This window comes from Solanum stenotomum, chromosome 8, assembly GCF_019186545.1.
Source record: "Solanum stenotomum isolate F172 chromosome 8, ASM1918654v1, whole genome shotgun sequence".
In the NCBI taxonomy this organism is placed as follows: domain Eukaryota; kingdom Viridiplantae; phylum Streptophyta; class Magnoliopsida; order Solanales; family Solanaceae; genus Solanum; species Solanum stenotomum.
Window position 1 is genome coordinate 18,017,911 of NC_064289.1, and position 23,835 is coordinate 18,041,745.

The window sequence follows — 23,835 nt, forward strand, 5'->3', positions numbered from 1 at the left end:
TTCATTATTTTCAGCCACATAAATGTTAGCCAAGACTTATCACAGAGAAAGCATTTTCGGTTCAGTCCAAAGGTATCTTTTCTTATTTCATTTTTACATGCAATGATGATTTATTTCATCTGGTGCAATTATCAAACTAAATTCAAAAAGGAAAATTTGATGAAACTCCGTCGTTTGTATCCAAATAAAAAAAATCAGCTTACATTTTTTTTTACAAATTTGTCCCAAAAAAATAATTTTAAAATAGTTCGACCATATGTTTGGCCAAATGACTTCGTACTAACATGGGTAAGAAAGTAACATTCTCATGTATACGTGAGAAAGAGATACGCTCAAATATACATCATAGAATAATATTGATCATGCTTCAATCTTGCATCAAAGATTGATAAAACCAAACACTAAATCATACTAAAGTAACAATAACCAATAGTCTATGTACAATATGTGCCTAATTGAGCACTTGTTACTATATTAACTACAAATCATTGAATGTGCTAGTACATTTTTTCTCAACTTTGACATAGACCAATAGTAGTTAACACTATTCTTCAACCAAAATATTCAGCGCGGACCCATGTCGCAACCTAAATGACCTGCAGGTTATATCTTGTTGTTCTGCTCACGTAGTCAAGTCCTATAAGATCAACAAATTCTCTGCATAAATAATCAGTATTTGTAAATTAGAAAGAACAAAGATCTTTTGCCTAGCAAGAGAATAACATGCAAGTATGAACTTATATAACTTTAAGACATGCAAATATTCCTGAGAAATTTAATCTTACAACACCTTTTATTACTAGTATTTCAGAGCATGAACAATGGTCAAACAACATTTTGAAGATAGAAGGGAAGTTATTTTTATAGAAATACACTTTATATATGCAGCAAAAACATACTAGTCATGGTCCCAAAAAAATAAAACAATCTATGAAGGATGACATTCAGATTTAGTACCCGAGTATGAGCCAACACACACAAGCATAAAAACGCACTCTTGTTATCTCTTTTACCTTCATCAGTCTCATATTTCTTGGAGTATTTCGTAAATGCTGCCTTCTTGCACTTGCTCCAGTTATTGTAGCACCTCTTCACTGAGATGATGAGCCCAAAGTGTTTGAATGAAGGCAGGTTTCATCCTGACTTTCATCAGGATCAGGTACAGGGTCTGGATTGGTCGATATGATGAACGGGAAAATCCCTTCGTTCTACAGATGTCTTCAACAGTTTTCTTTTCCCTCTATCTAGTGTGGGGCAGGGATAAAAATGACAAAGAAGCACATTAATTTATCGATTTTCACATGTTCTTCTTTATATTTATTTTTTATTTCTTACATGTAAGGTGTGTATAATCCTTAAGTTGTACCCTGTTCCTCAATGAAAGAAATGATAAATCTTAAAATTCTTGTTCATACCAGAATGTGAATTGATGATCAAGAAGAGAAAAAGGAACAGCAAAACCTTTACAAGTACCTCATGTCTCTAAAGAATAGGGAGAGTTGGTTCCTGACATTCTCTGTACATGGAATGTCATATTTTGCCATACTTGTACACTGTAATAAATCTCCAATACGAAAATATAATAAATCTCCAGAAATCAGTGCAAAAAGAAGGAAAAAGGGGATAAAAACTTACCAGACTTGACGAACCATGTTGTGCAGACTCTCCAAAATAGTTGTTGCGTGCATGTCGGATCTTCTAAAAGTGCAATACTTGATACAGTGACTTAAAAATACCTGTTCACCCTCCTCTCTGCCAGAAATAATAAAAATTGTAAAGTAATAGTACAAGTATTTAAGCAATGTCACTAAATAACAAAGTCAGATCGAAAAATAAAATGGTGACAGTAAAACGATACCTTCAAGGATGTCCAATTAAAATCATACAAGGACTCCCTCTGCTGAAATAAATATATTTACTTCATCAGTTCTGCAAATATTCTTGGTCTCACCGAGCAGAAAGATGATACAAACTCCAATTGAAATACATGCCTGAAAGTAAGCTAGCTCAAATGTCAGGCATATTTTATTTTTATTCTTTCGTTCGTGTTGACTTATTAATAATATCCATTAGGCTGGATCCTAATGCATTCATTATTATAAAATAAAATGTCATAAGGTAGATGTAAATCAAAGGTACCAAAAAAATCTCACATCAATTAATTCATGAAAAAGAGGAAGTAATAGCATAATACTGTCTGTTACAGAATTTGACACCAAAAACTCACAAGTTAACGTGCATCTTGCCAAAAGATCCAAATTTGCACACTCCATTTTGTGAGTAGTGGAAGCAAATTGGTGCACGGTGCACCCTAACAACAATTGAGAGAACCCAAAAAAAATGATCTTTCAGTCTGAGCACAGCTATTATTAAAGCACAAAATTCACTCTGTTCAAATATTAATATGCTGATGATTGAATACAAGATGCATCTTGCCAAAAGATCAATGGACAACTAGGAATCTCTTCTCACAATCAGAACAAGAACACAACATCAACTTGGCAATGCAGATATCAATGAATGCATAAATAACGTAATAAGGATGACAGTATGGCATCATTAAGTTAGGAAATATGTTATTTACTCATTGAAGGGTCCAAATATAGTCCATAATCCAAGTTGACATATGCACCAGGTTCAAAACTCAGCGGAAACAAAAAAACACTAGGTGATTCTTCCCATCTATCCTAGCCTTGGTGGACAGAGTTACCTAGTACCTGTTGCTTTGTGGGTGGTGGCAGATATCCCATGGAATAACACTAGGTGATTATTCCCATCTGTCCTAGCTTTGGTGGATAGGTTACCTGGTACATGTTGCTGGTGAGAGGTGGCGGATATCCGTGAAATTAGTTGAGGTGCACGAAAGTTGGCCGGGACACCATGGTCATAAAGAATAAAAATAAAATCTAAGTTAACATATTGAACAAACTAGACAAATTTTGACTCTCTTAACACAATAAACAAAAAAGAAGCAACTAATTAAAAACTGGAACTTCAGATAACATCACATGTTTGCATGACCCCAGTTGAAGTGAAAAAGTGTCACAAATCAGAACAATGCCTGGGAGTAGGGACCAAATCCAGCAAATATTTTTTTCTTATATTTCTCACGATATAATACTAAATAACGGCGAACGAGAGTAATTTTTCATACTTTTGGATATTGAAATGTTTTAGAAAGATGGGAATTAACGTTTTATAATTAAGGACAAAATGGTTAAGTTAAACATGAAATATCCATACACGTTTAAGAAATAACAATATAGATTTCTTTTTTAAAAAAAAGAAGTTAAATTAGGAAAAACTAAAAACTACATCATATCTTAACATGCACTTCTGTAAGAGAAGGAAAGATTAAAGTAAGAAAAAAAATAACTTTATTAACCTTCCAATTCCTTTTGTATGGTTTAATTTGAATGAACATCTACAGAAGTATTTTCCTGTATCAAGACTTTTAATTATTCAATTTTAAATGCTATCTTTATTTATGTACTAACTTCATTGACGTTCTCAAAAAAAAGTTGCAAATATAAATTTTAATGTAGTTCAGGCCCGGTCTAAGCACATGCCCAATGCCACTATTGTAAACACAACAAAAATGCCAGAAGAGACCGACAAAGAGAACTCCTGCATCAACTGTCAAACTTGCACCCAATAAATATTTCAATAACAAGGAGGAAAGGAAGGAAGAAAATGAATTCCCAACTGCCTACATGAGATTAGAAAGGAGTGCATCTTAGTTATCTTTCATTGTCAATATTTTTCCAACAGAACAGGAAATTGCAAATTTACACTTAGAAACACTAAGGGAATGTTGGTAGATGACCTGTTATAATATAAACTTACAAGCAAGACCAAAAGATAAAACATTAAATTGCAGTGAAGAATTTCAATCTAAGGATTAGATGGCAAGTTGCTTACATGTCAGGAGGAAGACCCATAGCACTGAGGATAAGAGCTGCCTTTGTTCCACTCCACTCAGGTGGATGATGGTGTTTACACAAAGATCCAAACTTGCAATCCCCATACTTCATGTAATAATGACATTCAGGCAGCCCAGGTCTTCTATTCCAAACTATGATTTACATTATGAGGTTTTCCAATATATGATTTGCTGCCAATTAACGCTAAGTGATTGTTGAATATGAGAACTATTGGTCAGTAAAGTTAGATGGCCATTTGTCATGCATTTGGAATTCTTGCAAAACTTTCATGTATAAGACTGTAATGTTTACTGTTATAATGCTAGTTGTTCCTGGTTATGATTTACAGTACTATACGAGGACGGGGATGTGCAAATTTGGTGCTTCCTGCAAATACCACCATCCAAGAAAGGGAGGGGAATCTCCAAGCCTTGTGATACATAACATTTATGGTTACCCGCTGCGACCGGTCTGTCTTCTTTTCATGTTCATTATGTTCCTTTTGTCTCCTTGTATCGCTATCTCCATTCGTTTGTGTTTTCAATTCTTTTTCTCGTCTCCTTTGAAAAGTTTGACCATCAAATTATCTTTTTGATTTGGTTCATTGAGTTCGTTTCACAGAATGAAAAGGAATGTTCGCACTATATGAAAACAGGGCAGTGTAAATTTGGTATCACCTGTAAATTTCACCATCCACTGCCAGCTGGTGTGCAAGTTCCAGCATCAGCAGCTGGACTTTTTCCTTTGCCAGCGGCTCTTCCCCCACCAGCCACTTATCCAGTACTGCAATCTCTTTCTGTTGATTCAGCTGAACAATACGGAATGGTTATTGGCAACTTGCCAGTTATAAGGCCTGCTCTGCTTCCAGTTTCCTATATTCCTGACACATATGGTCCTATGCTTTTTTCCCCTGGAATGGTGCCTGTGCTGGATTGGACTCCTTATCTGGTATTTATATTGTAAGTGTTTGTTGCAACTGTTGATATAGATCTTTCCTGAAATGCAATGTTAATCGGCTAAGTATTAAATTATCTGGTGCAGGGTTCTACTAGTCCAGTGCCATCCCAAACTACTCAGTATGCAGCTGGAGCAGGTCCAGTTTTATGGTCATACACAACTATCTGCTTCAGCACCTGCCTACGCAGGGCCATATGTGTCTCTTACTGCTTCTCTTGCTGCTTCAAGCAGCATCCAAAATGAATTCTGTTGCTAGATCACACACTACAAGATAAGAAATGGAATATTATAGCAGAAGAAATGATTTTCATATTTTTCTTTGATTAGTGATCCTAAACTAAAACAAAAGAATTTTTTTCAACAGGTAACTAACAAGGCAAATAAAAAAATAGCTAAATCTGTCAAAATCAAGACAACTAACAGATCAGAAAAAATATGGTAGGTTTCAACCGCATACTTATCTAAACCAAACATTTAGGTAGAATAGCAATCACATTCTAAAATTAAATCACAAAGTAGAAGGAAAGTTTTCTTAGGAACAACATCTTCAGCATGAAACATGAAAAAATGGTAACAACAAAAACAACAACAAATCCATTGTAATTCCACAAGTAGGGTCAAGAAAGGATAGTGTATACACAGACAAAACTAGTGTAAATACTAGAAAACGCAACAGAAGCTTTACACTCTTCAAAATGGATTGTACACAATTTAACTCTTTAAAACCAAACATTTGATATGTGTTGGAAGTAACACTATACATAATAGAGAGATAAAGACACTAGAAACTTCCACTAAGTATTGAATAGACAGACTTTAAAAAGTGATTGATTCACTTCAAGGAAATCATAACCTCACTCTAGACAGCCAAGTGAACAGATGAATCAAGGTAAGGTAAAAAGTCTCAGAAGCTCAAAACTAGCACCCCCATGATAAAAAGTAGAAATTAATCCGATTATTTAAACTGAAGCACTAACGAGTAGCCCAACTCAACAGTATATTCCATAAGACCAAAAGAAATTAAAAAAAAAAAAACAGAAGTATGAGTTTAGTAGCAATGTAGCATAATATTGAACGCAGAACAGAATGCCAAAAATTAACTTATAACATTCTAGCAGTGGCTTTAAAAGAAAATGCAAAATTAAAACAGAGAAAGAGGTCTTTCTCCTTGACCAGGCAGCAAACAGACGACTCGTGACAGGGCTGAGTCAGTCAAGTGTGCAATTTTGAGTATCACGAAAATCTTGGAAATATATAGAACAAATAACTGCAAACTTTCGTATGTCATAAAATGGGGAGCTAATGGAAGAGATAAATGTCATGCAGTAATCAATCATAGCTTATGCAAAAAATAAAGATCAATCATACAACAACTACTATGCCTCAGTTCAAGTTTCTCTATTTAAATTCATCTCATGCACCAACATTATACAACTATGATCAATCATAATTGGAAGAAAATGATACAAGTATAAGCAACGAAATTGGAAAATGGACAGTTGAAAGATAATTCACTCACTGCTAAATCCTTCTAAGGCAAAACATTGACTAGATATAGCAAAATGATCAATATTATGACAAAGCATACCTAGCAAATTAGATTCCTCCATAGAGCATTTGAAAGATGAGATGAGAGATCTCATCATGATCAACATCATAAATAGCATATAGATACTAGAACATAATTTTTTTTAATAGCCACTTATATGCTAGGACAACATAAGATGTCATTCAACATATTAGATATATGATACAATGGAAAAGCACATATACTGATTTGTTAACAAAAAAGGACAGCTCAATTAGTACAAGGTCAACAAAAAAAGTAAACAAAGTTATTGTACAAAGGAGAGACAAATCCAAAAACACATCTCTCTCGAATTTGATTATCAAACTAACACAAAATCCCAAACTGATTTCCATCACACTTAATGGAACTACCTGGCAAACATATTGGCCAGCTCTCTCAGGGCATTCTCCTCCAGTAGCTCTTCTTGCTCCCATAGCCTGTTATCAATTTATATACATGAAATTTCAAATCCTTCGTGCTGATTTCACTAAAGATCAGAAGTGCAAAATGTATAAAAAAGAAAGGATTTTCTTCTTTCAGACTACAATATTAAAGGATTAAGAATAGACATTTAAAAATCCGGAATAGAAATAGAAAAAAGCTGATTCTTAATAGATCAAAATCTGAATTGGATAGTAACAAAGGAAATCAAGTGATCAGGCATCATAATAAACACAAATACCTCAAAATGAACCCTAAAATTACACGATTTTTTGTGGCTTATAACAAAAACTACCAAACTCCGATTGTGAGGATGATTAAACCAACACCGAGAGCCATAGCCACAGATTCCGTTCCTCACGTAATAAATACAATCAGGCTCGTAAAGTCGTTCAGGGATGATCCTGAGCCACTGCCGACCGACAACTGCCACATAGGTTCCGCATTACACCCAATGAGGTAAGAAATGAGTCAGATCCACTCCACACTACATTTCAGGACACTGCCACATAGGTTCTGCATTTCCTGATGGTATCTAAGCAGTAATTGAGCAGTATTTTCAGTGAAACACTACTTCTTCCTCCTTGATGCCATCGGAGTATATATATACTCTAATGGTATCAAGGAGTAACTCATTAGTGTTTTACTGAAGCATTGTTTCTTCCTCTTTGATACCATCAGAGGATACATATACTTTGATGGTATCGAGCAGTAAACGCACGTTAGTAGTTTACAACAATGGGTATGAAGTAAGGGGTAGTCATTTGTAAATAGTTTCTCTTTTTGGGGTATAAGTGTTCTTTTCCCTTAATTTTATCCTTTAAATGTACTAATTTTTAATTTTTGTTCTTAGCAGGCGAATTTGTGCTACCAAATGTATAGAAATGCAGTGAAACACAAATACATGGTAATTTACTACTTCCACAATTCATGCTATTAACGAGTAAATATCTCAAAAGATCACTTAACTTAGAGAAATTATATAGTAAAGTTAGTGAACTTTGTTTTATATCAATAAGATCACTCAACTACGGGTGATCCTATATCACCTTTTTTGTTTATCTTAGCTATGGAGGGGCTCAGCCACATGATCAGGAGGGCAAGGGCAAATGGTTAGTTAAAGGGTTTCCAAGCTCAGGGGCAAGGACACAGAGAAGATGAAAGGGGAGTCACACATTTGCTTTATGCAGATGACTCACTAATCTTTGGTGAAGCTGAAGTATCAGAGATTAGACATATTAGGGCTATCCTCACAATTTTATAAGGCACTTCTGGACTGCATGTTAATTGGCAAAAGAGTTGTCTTTACCCAGTGAACAAAGTTGATAATATGGAGATATTAGCAAGTAATCTTGGATGCCAGGTAGCTGACTTACCCACAAAGTACCTAGGGATGCCCCTGGGTGCAAAGAACAAAGAGATGGAGAGACGGGAGATTGGCAAGATGGAAGAGTCAGTATTTGTCCTAATCCTTGGGAGGGAGATTAACACTAGTCAAATATGTGTTGGATTCCCTTCCTTCTTATATGATGAGCCTATTTCCTATACCAAAGAGTATTGTGAAGAGAATAAAATTGCTCGGAAGAACTTTTTTGTGGAATGGAAACAAGGAGCGGTAAGGTTACAACCTTGCAAAATGGGATGCTATAGCACTTCACAAGAAGCAGGGGGGATTAGGTATCAAGAAACTCAGCCTCCAAAACTCTTGTCTTTTGCAAAAATGGTTATGGAGGTTTTGTGCTGAGGATATTCCTTTATGGAAAAGAATCATCATTAAGAAATATCGACTTCAAAGTCCCCGGATCACTAAAGATGTCCTTGGTTGTAGTGTCTGGAAGACTATTTGAAGACTCTGGCCCCAGTTTCAAAAAAATATTCAGCTCAAGGTGGGTAATGGCGTGAAGATTGAGTTCTGGAATGAACTTTGGATAGGTGAAAGGAGCTTGAAATCTCTCCTCCCTGATTTGTTCCTCCGCAGTCAACAGACTAGGGCCACTATAGCTCAGATGTGGAGCATACAAGGTTGGAATTTCAACTTTAGAAGGGCCCTAAATGATTGGGAGGTTCAAAGAGTTGCAGATTTGCTTATAGTGATAAATGATTTCAATGGAAATACCAATGCACCGGACAGACCAGTGTGGAAACTTCACAGCAAGGGTGCATTCACTATGAAGTCATGCTATTGGAGGAGAAATACTGGCCAACTACAGATTAGGAACTGGCCTTGGAAACTAATCTGGAAAGCCAAAGTCCCCTTAAAAGTTTCCTGTTTTGTGTGGTTAGTTTGCAGAAAAGCTTGTTTGACTCATGAAGTACAGATTTGCTCAAGATGTTTTATGTGTGACCAGGATGCTGAAATAAATAGCCATCTATATCTACACTGTAAAACAACTGCAAATCTGTGGAACATGTTCTTGTGTATACTTGGAGTGAGTTGGGTGGTTCCCAAAACTACTAAAAGTATGATGGGCTGCTGGAAAGAGATTGGAAGAAGAGATTCAGAAGAGGACTGGTGGGAATTAATCCCCGCAAGTATCTGGTGGACATTGTGGAAGGAAAGAAATGCAATAGGCTTTGAAGACAAAAACAACAACATTCAAAAAATCAGAATGAATTGCCTTGGTCTTCTATATTTTTGGTGTAAACAGGATATGGTGGGGGATATAGAACTTTTTGTTGATTTTATAGGGAAATTGTAATGCTCCATAGACTAGTTCTTATGGCCTTCTGTTTTTTACCCTATGGGATGTAAGTGCTCACTCTCATCATTGTTTGGATGATGGAATTTTTTAAATACACAGTTACCTGTCCCTCAAATAAAATAAGATCACTCAACTTATGACTTTACTTTTACAAAATCATTCGACCAAATTTATCAAGGAAAACAAAAACCTTCACTTTGACCTCTTGACGTTTTGGGTTAAGAAAATAATACTCTCTTTACTTTTTGAATGTGATCAAACTGATAATAAACCTTCTTGATCGTAAGTCAATAACTAAAAAAGAGTTATATTATTGAACATGTTTTTAAAATGTCAAAAACTAACTTCAATTAATATGGATTATAACACTACTCTTTTAAATAATTGAAATATCTATTGCCTAGCAAAAAGATAACATGCAAGTGTCAGCTTATTTAACTTTAAGTCATGCAAATATTGCTGAGAAATTAAATCTTACAACACCTTTTATTACTAGTATTTCAGAGCATAAACGGTGGTCTAAACAACATTTTGAAGATAGAAGGGAAGTTATTTTGTAGAAATACATTTTATATATGGAGCGAAATCAGATACAAGTCATGGTCCAAAAAAAACAACAATCTATGAAGGATGACATTCAAATTTAGTACCTGAGTATGAGCCTACACGCGAATAACACAAACATAAAAACTCACACTGGTTATCTCTTTTACCTTCATCAGTCTCATATTTCTTGGAGTATTCCATCAAGGCCGCCATCTTGGACTTGCTCCAGTTTTAGTAGCACCTCTTCATTGAGATGATGAGCCCAAAGTGATTGAATGAAAGCAGGTTTCAACCTGACTTTCATCAGGATCAGGTACAGGATCTAGATCGGTCCATACGGTGAACGGAAAATCCCTTCTTTCTACAGATGTCTTCAACAATCAACAGTCATGGGGCAAGGATAAAAATGAGAAAGAAGCACATTAATTTATCGTTTTTTACATGTTCTTCATTATATTTATTTTTTATTTCTCACATGTAACGTGTGTATAGACATTTAAGTTGTATCCCGTTCCTTCAATGGAGGAAATGATGAATCTTAAAATTCTTGCTCATACGAGGATGTGAATTGATGATCAAGAAGAGAAAAAGGAAAATCAAAAGCTTTACAAGTACCGTATATCAGATATCTCTAAAAGAGAGTTGAGTTTTTGATATTCTCTTTTTTTTTTGTTTCCCACTCGGTATCCGGAGCCTGCATTGGAGCCCAGATTAAATTCGGATGGTGTACCGCAGGGCTCATTCAGGGGTATGCTCCCAACAGGATTTTCTCCATACTCAGGGCTCAAACCCCGCAACTGTACATGGAATGTCATTCTTTGACATACTTGTACACTGCAAGAAATATCCAATATGAAAACATAATAAAGATACCAACTACCAAAAAATTGTAAGATTTGAATGCTTCTTCTAAGAGTGAATACATAAAACAATAAAACATCACAAGGGGATAGACATGAACAAGGGGTCTATATGCATTACATATGACGAATTTAACAAACTTGCAAAATACATAGTTGGCTATGCAAACAATCATGTGATTCTTTGATGACTGAAAACACAAAAAGTCAAAGCAAGAGCCCTTATTGAAGATAGAATAAATGAGAGTACTATATTTTTAAAGTGTCTTCTTGCTAATTTTGTTGTTATTTGTTCATGAAATTAAGGTCTTTCACATGTAAACGTCTTCTTTTGACGTTTCGATTGCTACAAGAAGTATCACCTGCCATTTATGCATGGTAAAAACTATTTGATAAATTCTTAAAATCTCCGTATTTGGTTGTAGCAGGCTAGCAGCGTATCTGAAGTGCCATAATCCAACAATGTCAAGCTTGTCAGCGTGTCTTGAAGTACAGCACTGTCAAAACAGTACCATCCCGAGTTCTCTACTTTGCTTAATAGTATGAAGTCAATAATCAAGGAAAGGTCATTATGCAAAAAGCAGTACAAGCCAATCTTGAGTCCAACATATTTATTGCAATTTATTTGAACCTAAACTACTAAAATCATGCATGAGTAGATCATGACATTCATGAAAAATAGAGAGAAAACACACATACGCCAACTAAACTCACTATCAAAAACTGAATGAAGATCCACCAGAAACAAATTTAACAGAAAATGGAGAAACTCTACAAGAAACCCAAAAGTGAAGACCAAAAGGAGCAAAAAAAGAAAAAGAATATAGGAGAAGATTTGGGAGACAAAGGAGCTAGGGCCTGAGAGATTATAGCAGCAACATCATAACAATAGAAATGAAAATTTGCATCATTTAAAATTGGACACAATCTTTAATTTTTATCATGTTATTCTAGCGTATGCCTACAAAAGGTATCGGGGTTATGAAATAACTCTTTTGTCTAACCTCTGATTGTCTATTTTATGTATGAATGGATATTACTTGATACCTCCAAATGAAAATCTCAAATTTTCAAAAGAGTATGAAAAACTACCATTGAACCAAAAATTCATGAACTCTCAAAGAAATCAAGTGTCCCTACTCCCAAGAAGTTGGTTGGGATCGTGGGAACTATCACTCGAGAAGTAAGAAGCTGATCCGTGTTTGGTCATAAGGATAATAGTTCTTCTTAGGTCTGGAGCGGTCGGACCAGGGGGTTATCCGCGATTGGTAATGGCACAACCAGAATAGGAGTAGAGTAGAAAAGGGATATATGAAAATCGTTCTCTTCCTCTGTGCATCTCATTGATGGGTAAATATCCATAAAAAAGGGACAACTTTCGTGTAGTTTGTGATTGGACGTAACTAATAAGATTTTCTCTATAACAAATCCTTCTCTTGATATATCTCTTCTTGTTCCTCAATCTTCGGAGAGGGCCCCTACAAATTCGTAGATCTGAGGAACATTCTGCAACAAAAGGATGGTCCCCTATGCATTTAATTTTTTCCTTAAGGTCAAAAAAGAATATCCCCATCATAGTGAACCTTTCCTTGTAATCGGGTTGAGGTAGATACCTCCCATAAGCCAGAAATCAGTGCAAAAAGAACGAAAAGGGGAGAAAAACTTACCAGACTTGACAAACTATGTTGCACGGACTCTTCAATATAGTTGTTGCACCCGTGTCAGATCTTCCAAAAGCAACACTTGATACAGTGACTTAAAAATACCTGCTCATCCTCCTCTGTGCCATAAGAATAACAATAGTAAGTAGTATTAGAAGTATTTAAGCAATGTCACTAAATAAAGAAATCAGATCCAAAAATGTAATGGTGACAATGAAACGATAGCTTAAAGAACGTCCAACTAAAATCACACAAGGACTCCGTCTGCTCAAATAAATAGATACAAATACCTCCCATCAAAATACATGCCTGAAAGTAAGCTAGCTCAAATGTCAGGCATATTTCCTTGTTTATTCTATCGTTTCTGTGATTTTTAATTATATACATTAGGCTGGTCCTAATGCATTCATTATTTTAAAATTAAATGTCTGAAAGTAAATAAAAGCAAAAGTACCAAAAAATTAGAATCTCACATCAATAATTCATGAAAAAGTGGAAGTAATAGCATAATACTGTCTGTTACAGAATTTGACACCAAAAACTCAAAAGTTAACATGCATCTGCAGTATCAAATAAGATTAATTTGTTTTCGTCAATTCAACTGAATTTCTAATTAATTGATTTAAAGTGATACATACATTCTTAAGTTCCAATATCGAGTGCACTTAAACGGTATGGCATCATAAAGTTAGGAAATATGTTTTTTAATCATTGAAGGGTCCAAATATAGTCCATAATCCAAGTTGACATGTTGAACAAACTAGACAAATTTTGACTCTCTTAACACAATAAACAAAAAAGAAGCAACTAAAAAACTGAAACTTGAGATAACATCACACATTTACAGATATCATCTTGCATTTTAGTCTAGCTTTATGAGAAATGCGAAGTTTCAACATTTTTTCTGCACTTGAACAAGTATTTGGAACGAAGAATCCTGAGACAACCACAATGCAGGGGCCATTTAAAGCTCTTCCCAGGTTTTCAGGTATTTTTAGGCATTCAAGAGATGCACAAATTCTCACAGGAAAATTATTGCTCCCTCTATCGCATTTACCGTAATGTGTTTGGTTGAACACAGAGTTTAAGAAAGAAAAACTGATTTTTAAAACTTGTGCTCTAAAACATGTCATAGGCATTCTTGTGGCTATTAAATCGTGTCATTAAAGGGTAAAACGTAAGGCTTAAATTTAAATAGTTTGTAAATTTAGAAAGATATCATTATTTTACATTCATGGACAAGGTAGCCACTCAAGGATGAAGAATAAGATGTACAAGTATTTATTGCTTGAAAAGTAACTTTGTTAGGCATTATTATGGGATCATTAATGTGAAAATAAGAATGTTGAGATGGATGAACACAAATACAAGATTAGACAATATTGTAATGATTACCTCCTATAAAAGGTGCAAACAATACACAAAGAGAACAAGATAACAGGTGAGATAAAAGGAAATGTCGCTCAATATGATTCGATTACATCCTATGTATACCTACAAACGCATCCGTCTATTGTGTGAAATCATGATGATTGAAAGTGTTACAAGTGTAGACGAGCTAGACCTTCTTTTATAAGGTAATGTAAAAAAAAAAAAAAAAAAAAAGAGGACCATCTAGACCTAGAATCTCGAGGAAGGAAGTTTACCTCAAAGGACCTACAATCTTTCGAATCTATACACTTCGCAAAAACGTAGAACACAATGATTGACGTGTGTTATTAAAGATGTGTATATTAATGGAAAATGTAAAGAACCACTAGTTATTAAAGAACCTAAATGATTGTATATTGGAATGAAATAGGCCCAAGTGAAGTGAAAATGACCAGTGAGGATTCACATTAGCTGAAATTGACTAGTTTGTGATCGACACGTGGTCTTTTCTTTGTCGTTTTTGTGAGAAATATTGAAAAAAATATTATTGAATTGTTGTCGTGTCTACATTATTACATTGAGACCCTATTTATAGACACTAGAATACAATCCTTTCCAAGTAGGATACTATTTACTATTCCTATTTTAATTTGTATTCCTATACCTATTCCAAATAGGATTGTATAAACTTATTCCTATTCTCTAATAGGATTGATTCATGTTCTAATAGGATTGTATAAACCTATGCATGTTCTAACACTCCCCCTCAAACTAGTGCATACAATTCATGTACCTAGCTTGTTACAAATGTAATTAATACGAGGACCAATAAAGGGCTTGGTGAGATATCTGCAAGTTGATCAGTCGATTTCACAAAATTGACAGTCAATCTCAATGTGCTTGTCTTCTCATTAAATACTGGATTTGATGCATAATGTCAGTCAATCTCGATGTGCTTAATCTTCTCATGAAATACTGAATTTGATGCATGATGCCGATAAAACACATAGTGATAAGATTACAGTGTAAAGACTGTTTCAGACCATAGAGTGACTTACACAATCGACATACAAGACTACTAAACTCCCCCTAGCAAGAAAGTGCTCAAAATCTAGTATAAAGTATATGGATCATGTTGGAATCAATAGATGAGTTTATATTAAACAAGAAAGTCACCGAAAAATTGGTCGGAACATGCTCATACGCCAAAGTATTAGATTTGATGGCTAAAAGTGGCGCAATCTAAGAAATAAAATTATATAGGTAGGGTCGGAATGATGGCACGACCCAACTTGAAAATAGAAATTATATAGAATAATTCGAATTGATGGAACGACCCCATTGAAAAAGAGAAATTATATGGGTAGGGTCGGAATGATGGCACGACCCTACTGAAAAAGAAAAATTATATGGGCAGGGTTGGAATGATGGCACAACCCTACGCAAATTAAATTTGAGGAATCACCGAAAAGACGAATAGAACTATGCAATTCAGATATGAGAAAATAGTTTGAAAAAAATCCACCGTACTACACAAATTAAATATGAAAAGTAGTCCGAAGAGATGAACGGTACTACGCAAATCAGATATGCAAAAAAAGGTGGTCACCAGAAGGATGGCACGGTGCTACACTAATTCTATAAGAAAAAGTAGTCACTGGAATGATGGCACAGTGCTACACAAACCAGATATGAAAAAGTAGTCAACAGAAAGATCGCATGGTGCTACACAAAATAAATATGAAAAAGTAGTCACCGGAATGATGGCATGGTGCTACACAAATTAAATATGATAAAGTAGTCACCGAAATGATGGCAAGGTGCTACACAAATTAGATATATGAAAGTAGTCACCGAAATGATGACACAGTGCTACACAAATTAGATATGAGAAAATAGTCACCAGAAAGATACACGATCACCCAACTTTTGCTAACATAATCATTGGCCAGACGGGCGGTCTATATGAATAATAGCCGTCTGCCGGCAGTGGAAGCTCTTTGATTGTTTACCAAGATCGTAGGGACTCTGATACCATGTGAGAAATATTGAAAAAGAATATTATTAAATTGTTGTCGTGTCTACATTATTACATTGAGACCCTATTTATAGACACTAGAATACAATCCTTTTCAAGTAGGATATTATTTACTATTCCTATTTCTATTTGTATTCCAAATAGGATTGTATAAACTTATTCCTATTCTAATAGGATTGTATAAACCTATTCCTATTCTAATAAGATTGTATAAACTTATTCATGTTCTAACAGTTTTAAAGCTACAATTCCTCATAAGTAAAGTCATGATAGATTTAAGCTATCACTAAATTTAGAAATGCCCTTAGTTTGGATTGGAGACCACAATATTATTTAAAAATTACACTGAAACAAATAATATTACTTAGGAAACATGAAGAAAGAAAGGTGTTATATAACTTATATTTTTATCTCTATAAAAGAAGAGAAGATTCAACTTTTGTAGTCTTCACAGGAATTTTTCTTGTCCATTTTACCCCTAATTGAAGCTCTAATGACCTTGCAAGTTCTCACCCATTTTGGTAAATTTGAATAACTATATGGGCTTCTTAAATGGTATAAAAAGCGAAGTTACCTGGACTCGGGTAAGTGTCCGATATGGGTGCGTATCTAGGGATAGAATTCTTCCTGATCTAACTTTTAAGACTCGGAAAATACGGATCTAGGTATGGATACAGGTACAGATATTCACCTAAAAATAATTCAAATATCTAAATGTTACCTTCTCATAAAAATATAATTCAAATATCTAAAAACAGAGTTATAAAACCTATATTTGAGATATTATGAGGAAAAATGTTGATCAATAGGAGAATCCTAAAAATAGAATAAAAGGAAAAAGAGTGACATTGAAATTTCTATATACAAGGTATTCCATTTTCTCCAATTTTACCTTAGCTTTTGTTTTGATTACACATTCATTGAATCAGAATTTCTCCGTTGATTTTGGTCAAAGTACCCAAAATCGATTGACTAGAACAGGTACGGATTCCACACGCACCCATGTTGTGTCGACACAGGTGCGATTATTAAAAGTGACAAGTCCAAGCAACGTAGACAAGGAGTGATGATGTTATGGAAGAGAGGATAGTGACATCATAAAAGATCTATTTATTCAACCAAATTTAAAATTGATCCAAAAGTTTGTTGTCCTTCATTTATATGGAAATTATTATTAAACTTAATTTCAAATCGTCTTTTTTCCTAAGAAATTTACTATAGACAAGTAAAATAGTTATGGTGACATTCCGTTTCTACCTTAGTACATGTTTAATCATTAAATTATTTTTTTAATATATAGCTAAAATTGATTTTAAAAATTAAATATAAACTACAATTTAACTCTCCAAATAGTATAATACTAAATAATGGCAAACGACAGTAATTGTTCACACTTTTGGATATTGAAATATTTTTTAAAAGATGGGAATCAACGTTTTATATAATTTAGGAAAAAATGGTTAAGTTAAACATGAAATATTAAAGCTCCATACACGTTTAAGAAATAAAATATCGATTTCTTTTTTTTTAAAATCAAATTAAGAAAAATTAAAAACTACATCATATCATAACATGCACTTTTTAAAGAGAAGGAAAGATTAAAGTAAGAAAAACAAATAACTTCATTAACCTTCCAATTCCTTTTGTATGGTTTAATTTGAAAGAACATCTATAGAAGTATTTTGTTGTATCAAGACTTAATTATTTATTGATTAACTTCATTGATGTTATCAAAAAGAAGTTGCAAATATAATTTTTAATGTAGTTTATGCCCGGGCTAAGCACATGCCCGGTTCCACTATTATAAACACAATAAAAATGCCAGAAGACTGACAAAGAGAACTCCTGCATCAACTGTCAGAACTTGCACACAATAAATATTTCAATAACAAGAAGGAACGGAAGGAAGAAAATGAATTCCCAACTGCCTACTTGAGATTAGAAAGGAGGAGCACATCTGAGTTATCTTTCATTGTCAATAATTTTCCAACAGAACAGGAAATTGCAAATTTGTACTTAGAAACACTAAGGGAATGTTGGTAGATGACCCGTTATATATAAACTTACAAGCAAGACCAAAAGATAAAGCATTAAATTGCAGTGAAGAATTTCAATCTAAGGATTAGATGGCAAGTTGCTTACAGGTCGGGAGGAAGACCCATAGCACGGAGGATAAGAGCTGCCTTTGATCCACTCCACTCAGGTGGATGATGGTATTTACATGAAGATCCAAATTTGCAATCCCCATACTTCATGTAATAATGACATTCAGGCTGCCCAGGTCTTTCCGGAAATGCAAGTCCATCCTGGATGCTGCTTGAAGCACCAAGAGAAGCAGTAAGAGACACATATGGGCTTGCGTAGGCAGGTGCTGAAGCAGATAGTTGTGTATGACCATAAACTGGACCTGCTCCAGCTGCAGACTGAGTAGTTTGGGATGGCACTGGACCTGCTCCAGCTGCAGAGTGAGAAGTTTGGCATGGCACTGGACCTGCTCCAGCTGCAGAGTGAGTAATTTGGGATGGCACTGGACCTGCTCCAGCTGCAGACTGAGTAGTTTGGTATGGCACTGGACTAGTAGAACCCTGCACCAGATAATTTAATACTTGCCCGATAAATAATGCATTTCAGGAAAGATCAATATCAACAGATGCAACAAACACTTATAATATACATACCAGATAAGGAGTCCAATCCGACACGGGAACCATTCCAGGGGGAAAAAGCATAGGACCATATGTGTCAGGAATATAGGAACCTGGAAGCAGAGCAGGCCTTATAACTGGCCAGTTGCCAGTAACCATTCCATATTGGTCAGCTGAATCAACAGGAAGAGGTTGCAGTTCTGGATAAGTGGCTGGTGGTGGAACAGCCGCTGGCAAAGGAAAAGGTCCAGCTGCTGGTGCTGGAACTTGCACACCAGCTGGCTGTGGATGGTGAAATTTACAGGTGATGCCAAATTTACACTGCCCTGTTTTCATATAGTGCGAACATTCCTTTTCATTCTGTGAAACGAACTCAATGAACCAAATCAGAAAGATAATTTGATGGTCAAACTTTTCAAAGGAGACGAGAAAAAGAATTGAAAACACAAACGAATGGAGATAGCGATACAAGGAGACAAAAGGAACATAATGAACATGAAAAGAAGACAGACCGGTCGCAGCGGGTAACCATAAATGTTATGTATCACCAGGCTTGGAGATTCCCCTCCCTGTCTTGGATGGTGATATTTGCAGGAAGCACCAAATTTGCACATCCCCGTCCTCATATAGTACTGTAAATCATAACCAGGAACAACTAGCATTATAACAGTGAACATTACAGTCTTATACATGAAAGTTTTGCAAGAATTTCAAATGCATGACATATAGCCATCTAACTTTACTGACCAATAGCTCTCATATTCAACAATCACTTAGGTTAATTAGCAGCAATTCATATATTAGAAAACCTCAGAATGTAAATCACAGTTCGGAATAGAATAGGTTCAGATGCTAGATCACACAGTACAAGATAAGAAATGGAATATTATAGCAGACGAATGATTTTCATTATTTTCTTTGATTAGTGATTAAAGTAAACCAAAGGAATTTTTTTCAACACGTAATATACAAGGCAAAATCCAAAAAATAGCTAGATCTGTTAAAATCAAGACTACCAACAGATCAGAAAAAATATAGTAGGTTTCAACTGCATACTTATCTAAACCTAGCATTCACATTCTAAAAATTAAATCACAAAGTAGAAGGAAAAATTTCTTAAGAACAACATCTTCAGCGTGAAACATGAAAAAATGGTAACAACAAAAACAACAACAAATCCATTGTAATTCCACAAGTAGGGTCTAGAAAGGATAGTGTATGCAGGCAAACCTAGAGTAAATACTAGAAGACGCGACAGAAGACTTTACGCTTTTCAAAATGGACTGTACGCAAATGAACTCTTCAAAACCAAACATTTCATGTGTTGGAACACTAAACATAATAGAGAGATAAAGACACTGGAAACTTCCACAGAGAATTGAATAGACAGAATTAAAAGGTGATTGATTCACTACACGGAAATCATAACCTCACCTCACTCTAGACAGCCAAGTGAACAGATGATCAAGGTAAGGTGAAAAGTCTCAGAAGCTCGAAACTAGCACCCCCATGATAAAAAGTAGAAATTAAATCCGATTATTTAAACTGAAGCACTTACGAGTAGCCCAATTCAACAGTATAGTCCAAAAGACCATTAGAAATAATTATAAAAAAAACAGAAGTATGAACATAGTAGCATAATATTGAACGCAGAACAGAATGCCAAAAATTAACTTATAACATTCTAGCAGTGACTTTGGAAGAAAAAGCAAGATTAAAACAGAGAAAGAGGTCTTTCTCCTTGGGCAGACAGCAAACAGACGACTCGTGAGAGGGCTGAGTCAGCCATGCGTGCAATTCTGGGAATCAAGAAATTTTTGGAAATATATATAACAAATAACTGCAAGCTTTTGTATGTCATAAGATGGGGAGCTAATGGAAGAGATAAATGTCAAATAGTAATCAATCATAGCTTATGCAAAAAAAAAAAAAGAGATCTATCATACAACAACTTCTATGCTTCAGTTCACGTTGGGGTCAGATATGAATTCATATTGACCATATTTTTCTATTTTAGCTAATCGCATGCACCAACATTGTAGAACAATGATCAATCATAATTGGAAGAAAATGATACAAGTATAAGCAATGAAATTGGAAAATGGACGGTTGAAAGATAATTCACTGCTAAATACTTCTAAGGCGAAACATTTACTAGATACAGCAAAATGACGAATATTATGACAGAGTCTAGCAAATTAATTCCTCCATAGAGCATTTGAAGATAAGATGAGAAATCTCATCATGATCAACATCATAAATAGCATACTAGATACTAGAACATAATTCTTTTTATAAGCCACTTATATGCTAGGACAACATATGATGTCATTCAGCATATTAGATATATGATACAATGGAAAAGCACATATATTGATTTGTTAACAAAAAGGACAGCTCAATTAGTACAGGGTAAGCAAAAAAAGTAAACAAAATTATTGTACAAAAGATAGCCAAATCCAAAAACACATCTTCTCTCTCGAACTTGATCATTAAACTAACACCAAATCTCAAACTGATTTCTATCACATTTAATGGAACTACCTGGCAAACATACTGGCCAGCTCTCTCAGGGTATACTCCTCCAGTAGCTCCTCTTTCTCCCACAGCCTGTTATCAGTTTAGATACATGAAATTTCAAATCTTTCGTGCTGACTTCACTAAAGATCAGGAGTGCAATTTTAAAGGATTAACAATAGACATTTAAAAATCCAGAATGAAGACTGAAAAAAATTGATTTCTTAATAGATCACTCTTAATTGAACAGTAACAAAGCAAATCAAGTGATCAGGGCATCATAATAAACACAAATACCTCAAAATGAACCCTAAAATTACACGATTTTTATATGGCTTATAACAAAAATTACCAAACTCCGATCACGAGGATGATTAAACCGACAACGAGAGCCATAGCCACAGATTCCGTTCCTCAAGTAATAAATACAATCAGGCTCGTTAAGCCGTTCAGGGTACGATCCTGCTTCAGTGCCAACCGACAACTGCCCCATAGGTTCTGCATTACACCCAATGAGGAAAAAAATGAGTCAGATACAGTCCACATTACATGAACTAGTGTCCAAAAATTCCGGCGAAATACAGATAAATTAGAAGATGCAGGTAAGAGTTTACTCACCTTCCAGTCCAGTTTCTTCGTCGAGAGAAGCTTGCTCCGTCACCGGAGCGTCATCGGTCGGCTGATCTCCACTAACCATCTCCATTTTCCCCCAAATGAACTAAAAAAAACTTATCAACATAAAACCATATTTCATACGTTACACTTTTGTTTTAGAGGAAAAAAAGAGACTTAGCTTTGGCTTTGACAATATGACAAAAATCTCTCTCACACATTCAGTCAGTTAGTGTGAATACTGTGTGCGCCATTTGATTTGGGAAGTTTAATGGCTTTGCTTCTTTGACCAAAATACTCACTAAGTTTGTATTAGTTGATCATTAAATACCTCCGTCCCATATTATTGATCATTATATTAAATATACTTTTTACATATTAGTTCAAGAAAGTAATAATTTGTTTTTATATTATCTTTGTAATTAATTCTTTTTAAAAGTGTTCATATTTATTTATAAAATTTCTAAAAAGTTTTTTAAGGAGTAAATTAGTAGAATCATATTCTTATTTATGATTTCTTAAGCACCATGGAAAATGAAGAGTAATCAACTAATATGAAACGGAGCGAGTTGTCTTTTTTCCGTGTTTTGTGTTTTTATGAATTTTGTCTCAAAGTCGTTGTAAGTTGTTTCTTTCGGATTTGGCACCCCTTCATTATATTTTCTCTCAATTTCGTCAAGTACACATCTAGATGAGAAACTTTAATTCTTAAAAATTAATATCATATTACACTAACAAGTAGGGGTGTCAAATGGGCGGGTTGGACTGAAATTGAAGAGGTTAAAATGGGTTGCCTTAAAAAGCGGGTTGGGTTATAACCCGCCCAAATTTACTTTGGGCTCAAATGGGCTAAAACCCGGGTTGGGTCATGACCCGCCCAATTTGACCCGTTTTATCTAAGCAAAATCTTAATAGCAAGTAGAAATACAATACGATATTAAAAAATAATACAACACGACATTAAAAAGCAATACAACACGATATTAAATAGCAATAATAACACGATATAAGTAGCAATACAATACGATATTAAGTAGAAACAATAACAAGCTATTAAATAGCAAATAAGTGGTATTATATGAACTTTAAAACCACAAAGCAGTTTGAAGAAGAACATAATTTTCTAAAAAAAAAAAGGGCAATTTACAGAAATCACATATTTTTAAGGCAAAATTATAATATATCCCTTAAAAGTTTATAATTACAAAAATCCCTCAAACGATACAATAATATAAGCGCTGATACATTAATCTTATGCGCGAGATACATTAATCGTTAAGTAAGATACATTACATTTTATACATGATACACTAATCTGATGTACATTTTTTTATACATGATACACTAATCTGATGCGCGAGATACAATAATAGAAGCGCTGATACATTAATCTGATGAGCGATATGCACTAATCTAATGCGCGAAAATGAGGGATTTTGGAGATTTGCAAAACTTATAGGGGATAATGGTAATAAGTAAACTAAATGGTGGAATTTCTGTAGTTTTTTCAAAAAAAAGTAATAAATGACTTGTAATTTTTGTGAACGTCAAATATTTTGAACAAATTAATTGGCCAAAATCAAATTTGTTGTGATCTTTCTACAAAGGAGTGAGAGCAGCCGGTTAACTTTAGAATATAGTTTAAGGAAGCGGGTTGAAGTGGAGAATGTATGGGGCTCAACTCAGAATTAATTTAAAACGGGTTTATTGGGTTGGGCTGAAAACTGATCCAAATCTAAATTATGCTGGATTCAACCCATAAAAGTATGGGAGGGTTGGGCGGGGTTATTAAGTTTGAGCTCATTTTTGACACCCCTACTAACAAGTATCATAATCATAATTAAGTAAATAACTTTTGGAAAACTACTCTCTAAATTTTATAAGAACAAGATGTTCTACACAAAATTTGATATACATTAGTTTCATTGATTTTTGTGAGTAAATTAGAATTAAATTTTTTGTTTGGTATTTTTCAAAGGTTAATGTTAAATG

At 34.6% G+C, this 23,835-nt stretch overlaps 1 protein-coding gene across 2 annotated transcripts; it reads right to left on the reverse strand.

Moving 5' to 3' along the window:
* Window positions 1-321: 321 nt before the first annotated feature.
* On the reverse strand, window positions 322-22,031 carry LOC125874242 (zinc finger CCCH domain-containing protein 6-like). Of its 2 annotated transcripts, XM_049555085.1 has the most exons (11): window positions 21,850-22,029; window positions 21,584-21,729; window positions 21,259-21,324; window positions 19,227-19,346; window positions 18,748-19,074; window positions 18,603-18,654; window positions 18,212-18,560; window positions 1,636-1,752; window positions 1,474-1,553; window positions 1,014-1,244; window positions 322-657 (listed from the first exon to the last, which is right to left on the reverse strand). In XM_049555085.1, the coding sequence occupies exons 1-9, from the start codon at window positions 21,932-21,934 to the stop codon at window positions 1,475-1,477; spliced, it is 1,341 nt and encodes a 446-aa protein (XP_049411042.1). In that variant the 5' UTR covers window positions 21,935-22,029; the 3' UTR covers window positions 322-657; window positions 1,014-1,244; window position 1,474. The 2 variants fall into 2 exon arrangements, with proteins under 2 accessions (XP_049411042.1, XP_049411043.1); XM_049555086.1 differs by lacking the exons at window positions 322-657; window positions 1,014-1,244; window positions 1,474-1,553; window positions 1,636-1,752 and adding exons at window positions 10,932-10,973; window positions 12,667-12,779 and having other exon boundaries at window positions 18,212-18,654; window positions 21,850-22,031.
* Window positions 22,032-23,835: the final 1,804 nt, after the last annotated feature.

Coding starts and splice junctions, on each gene's coding strand:
- LOC125874242 (XM_049555085.1), bottom strand. CDS start 21,934: ATGGAGATGGTTAGTGGAGATCAGCCGACCGATGACGCTCCGGTGACG. Junction 19,347..21,258: donor CTGGCCAGTATGTTTGCCAG/GTAGTTCCATTA, acceptor TATGATTTACAG/TACTATATGAGGACGGGGAT. Junction 19,075..19,226: donor ATGGTTACCCGCTGCGACCG/GTCTGTCTTCTT, acceptor TTCGTTTCACAG/AATGAAAAGGAATGTTCGCA.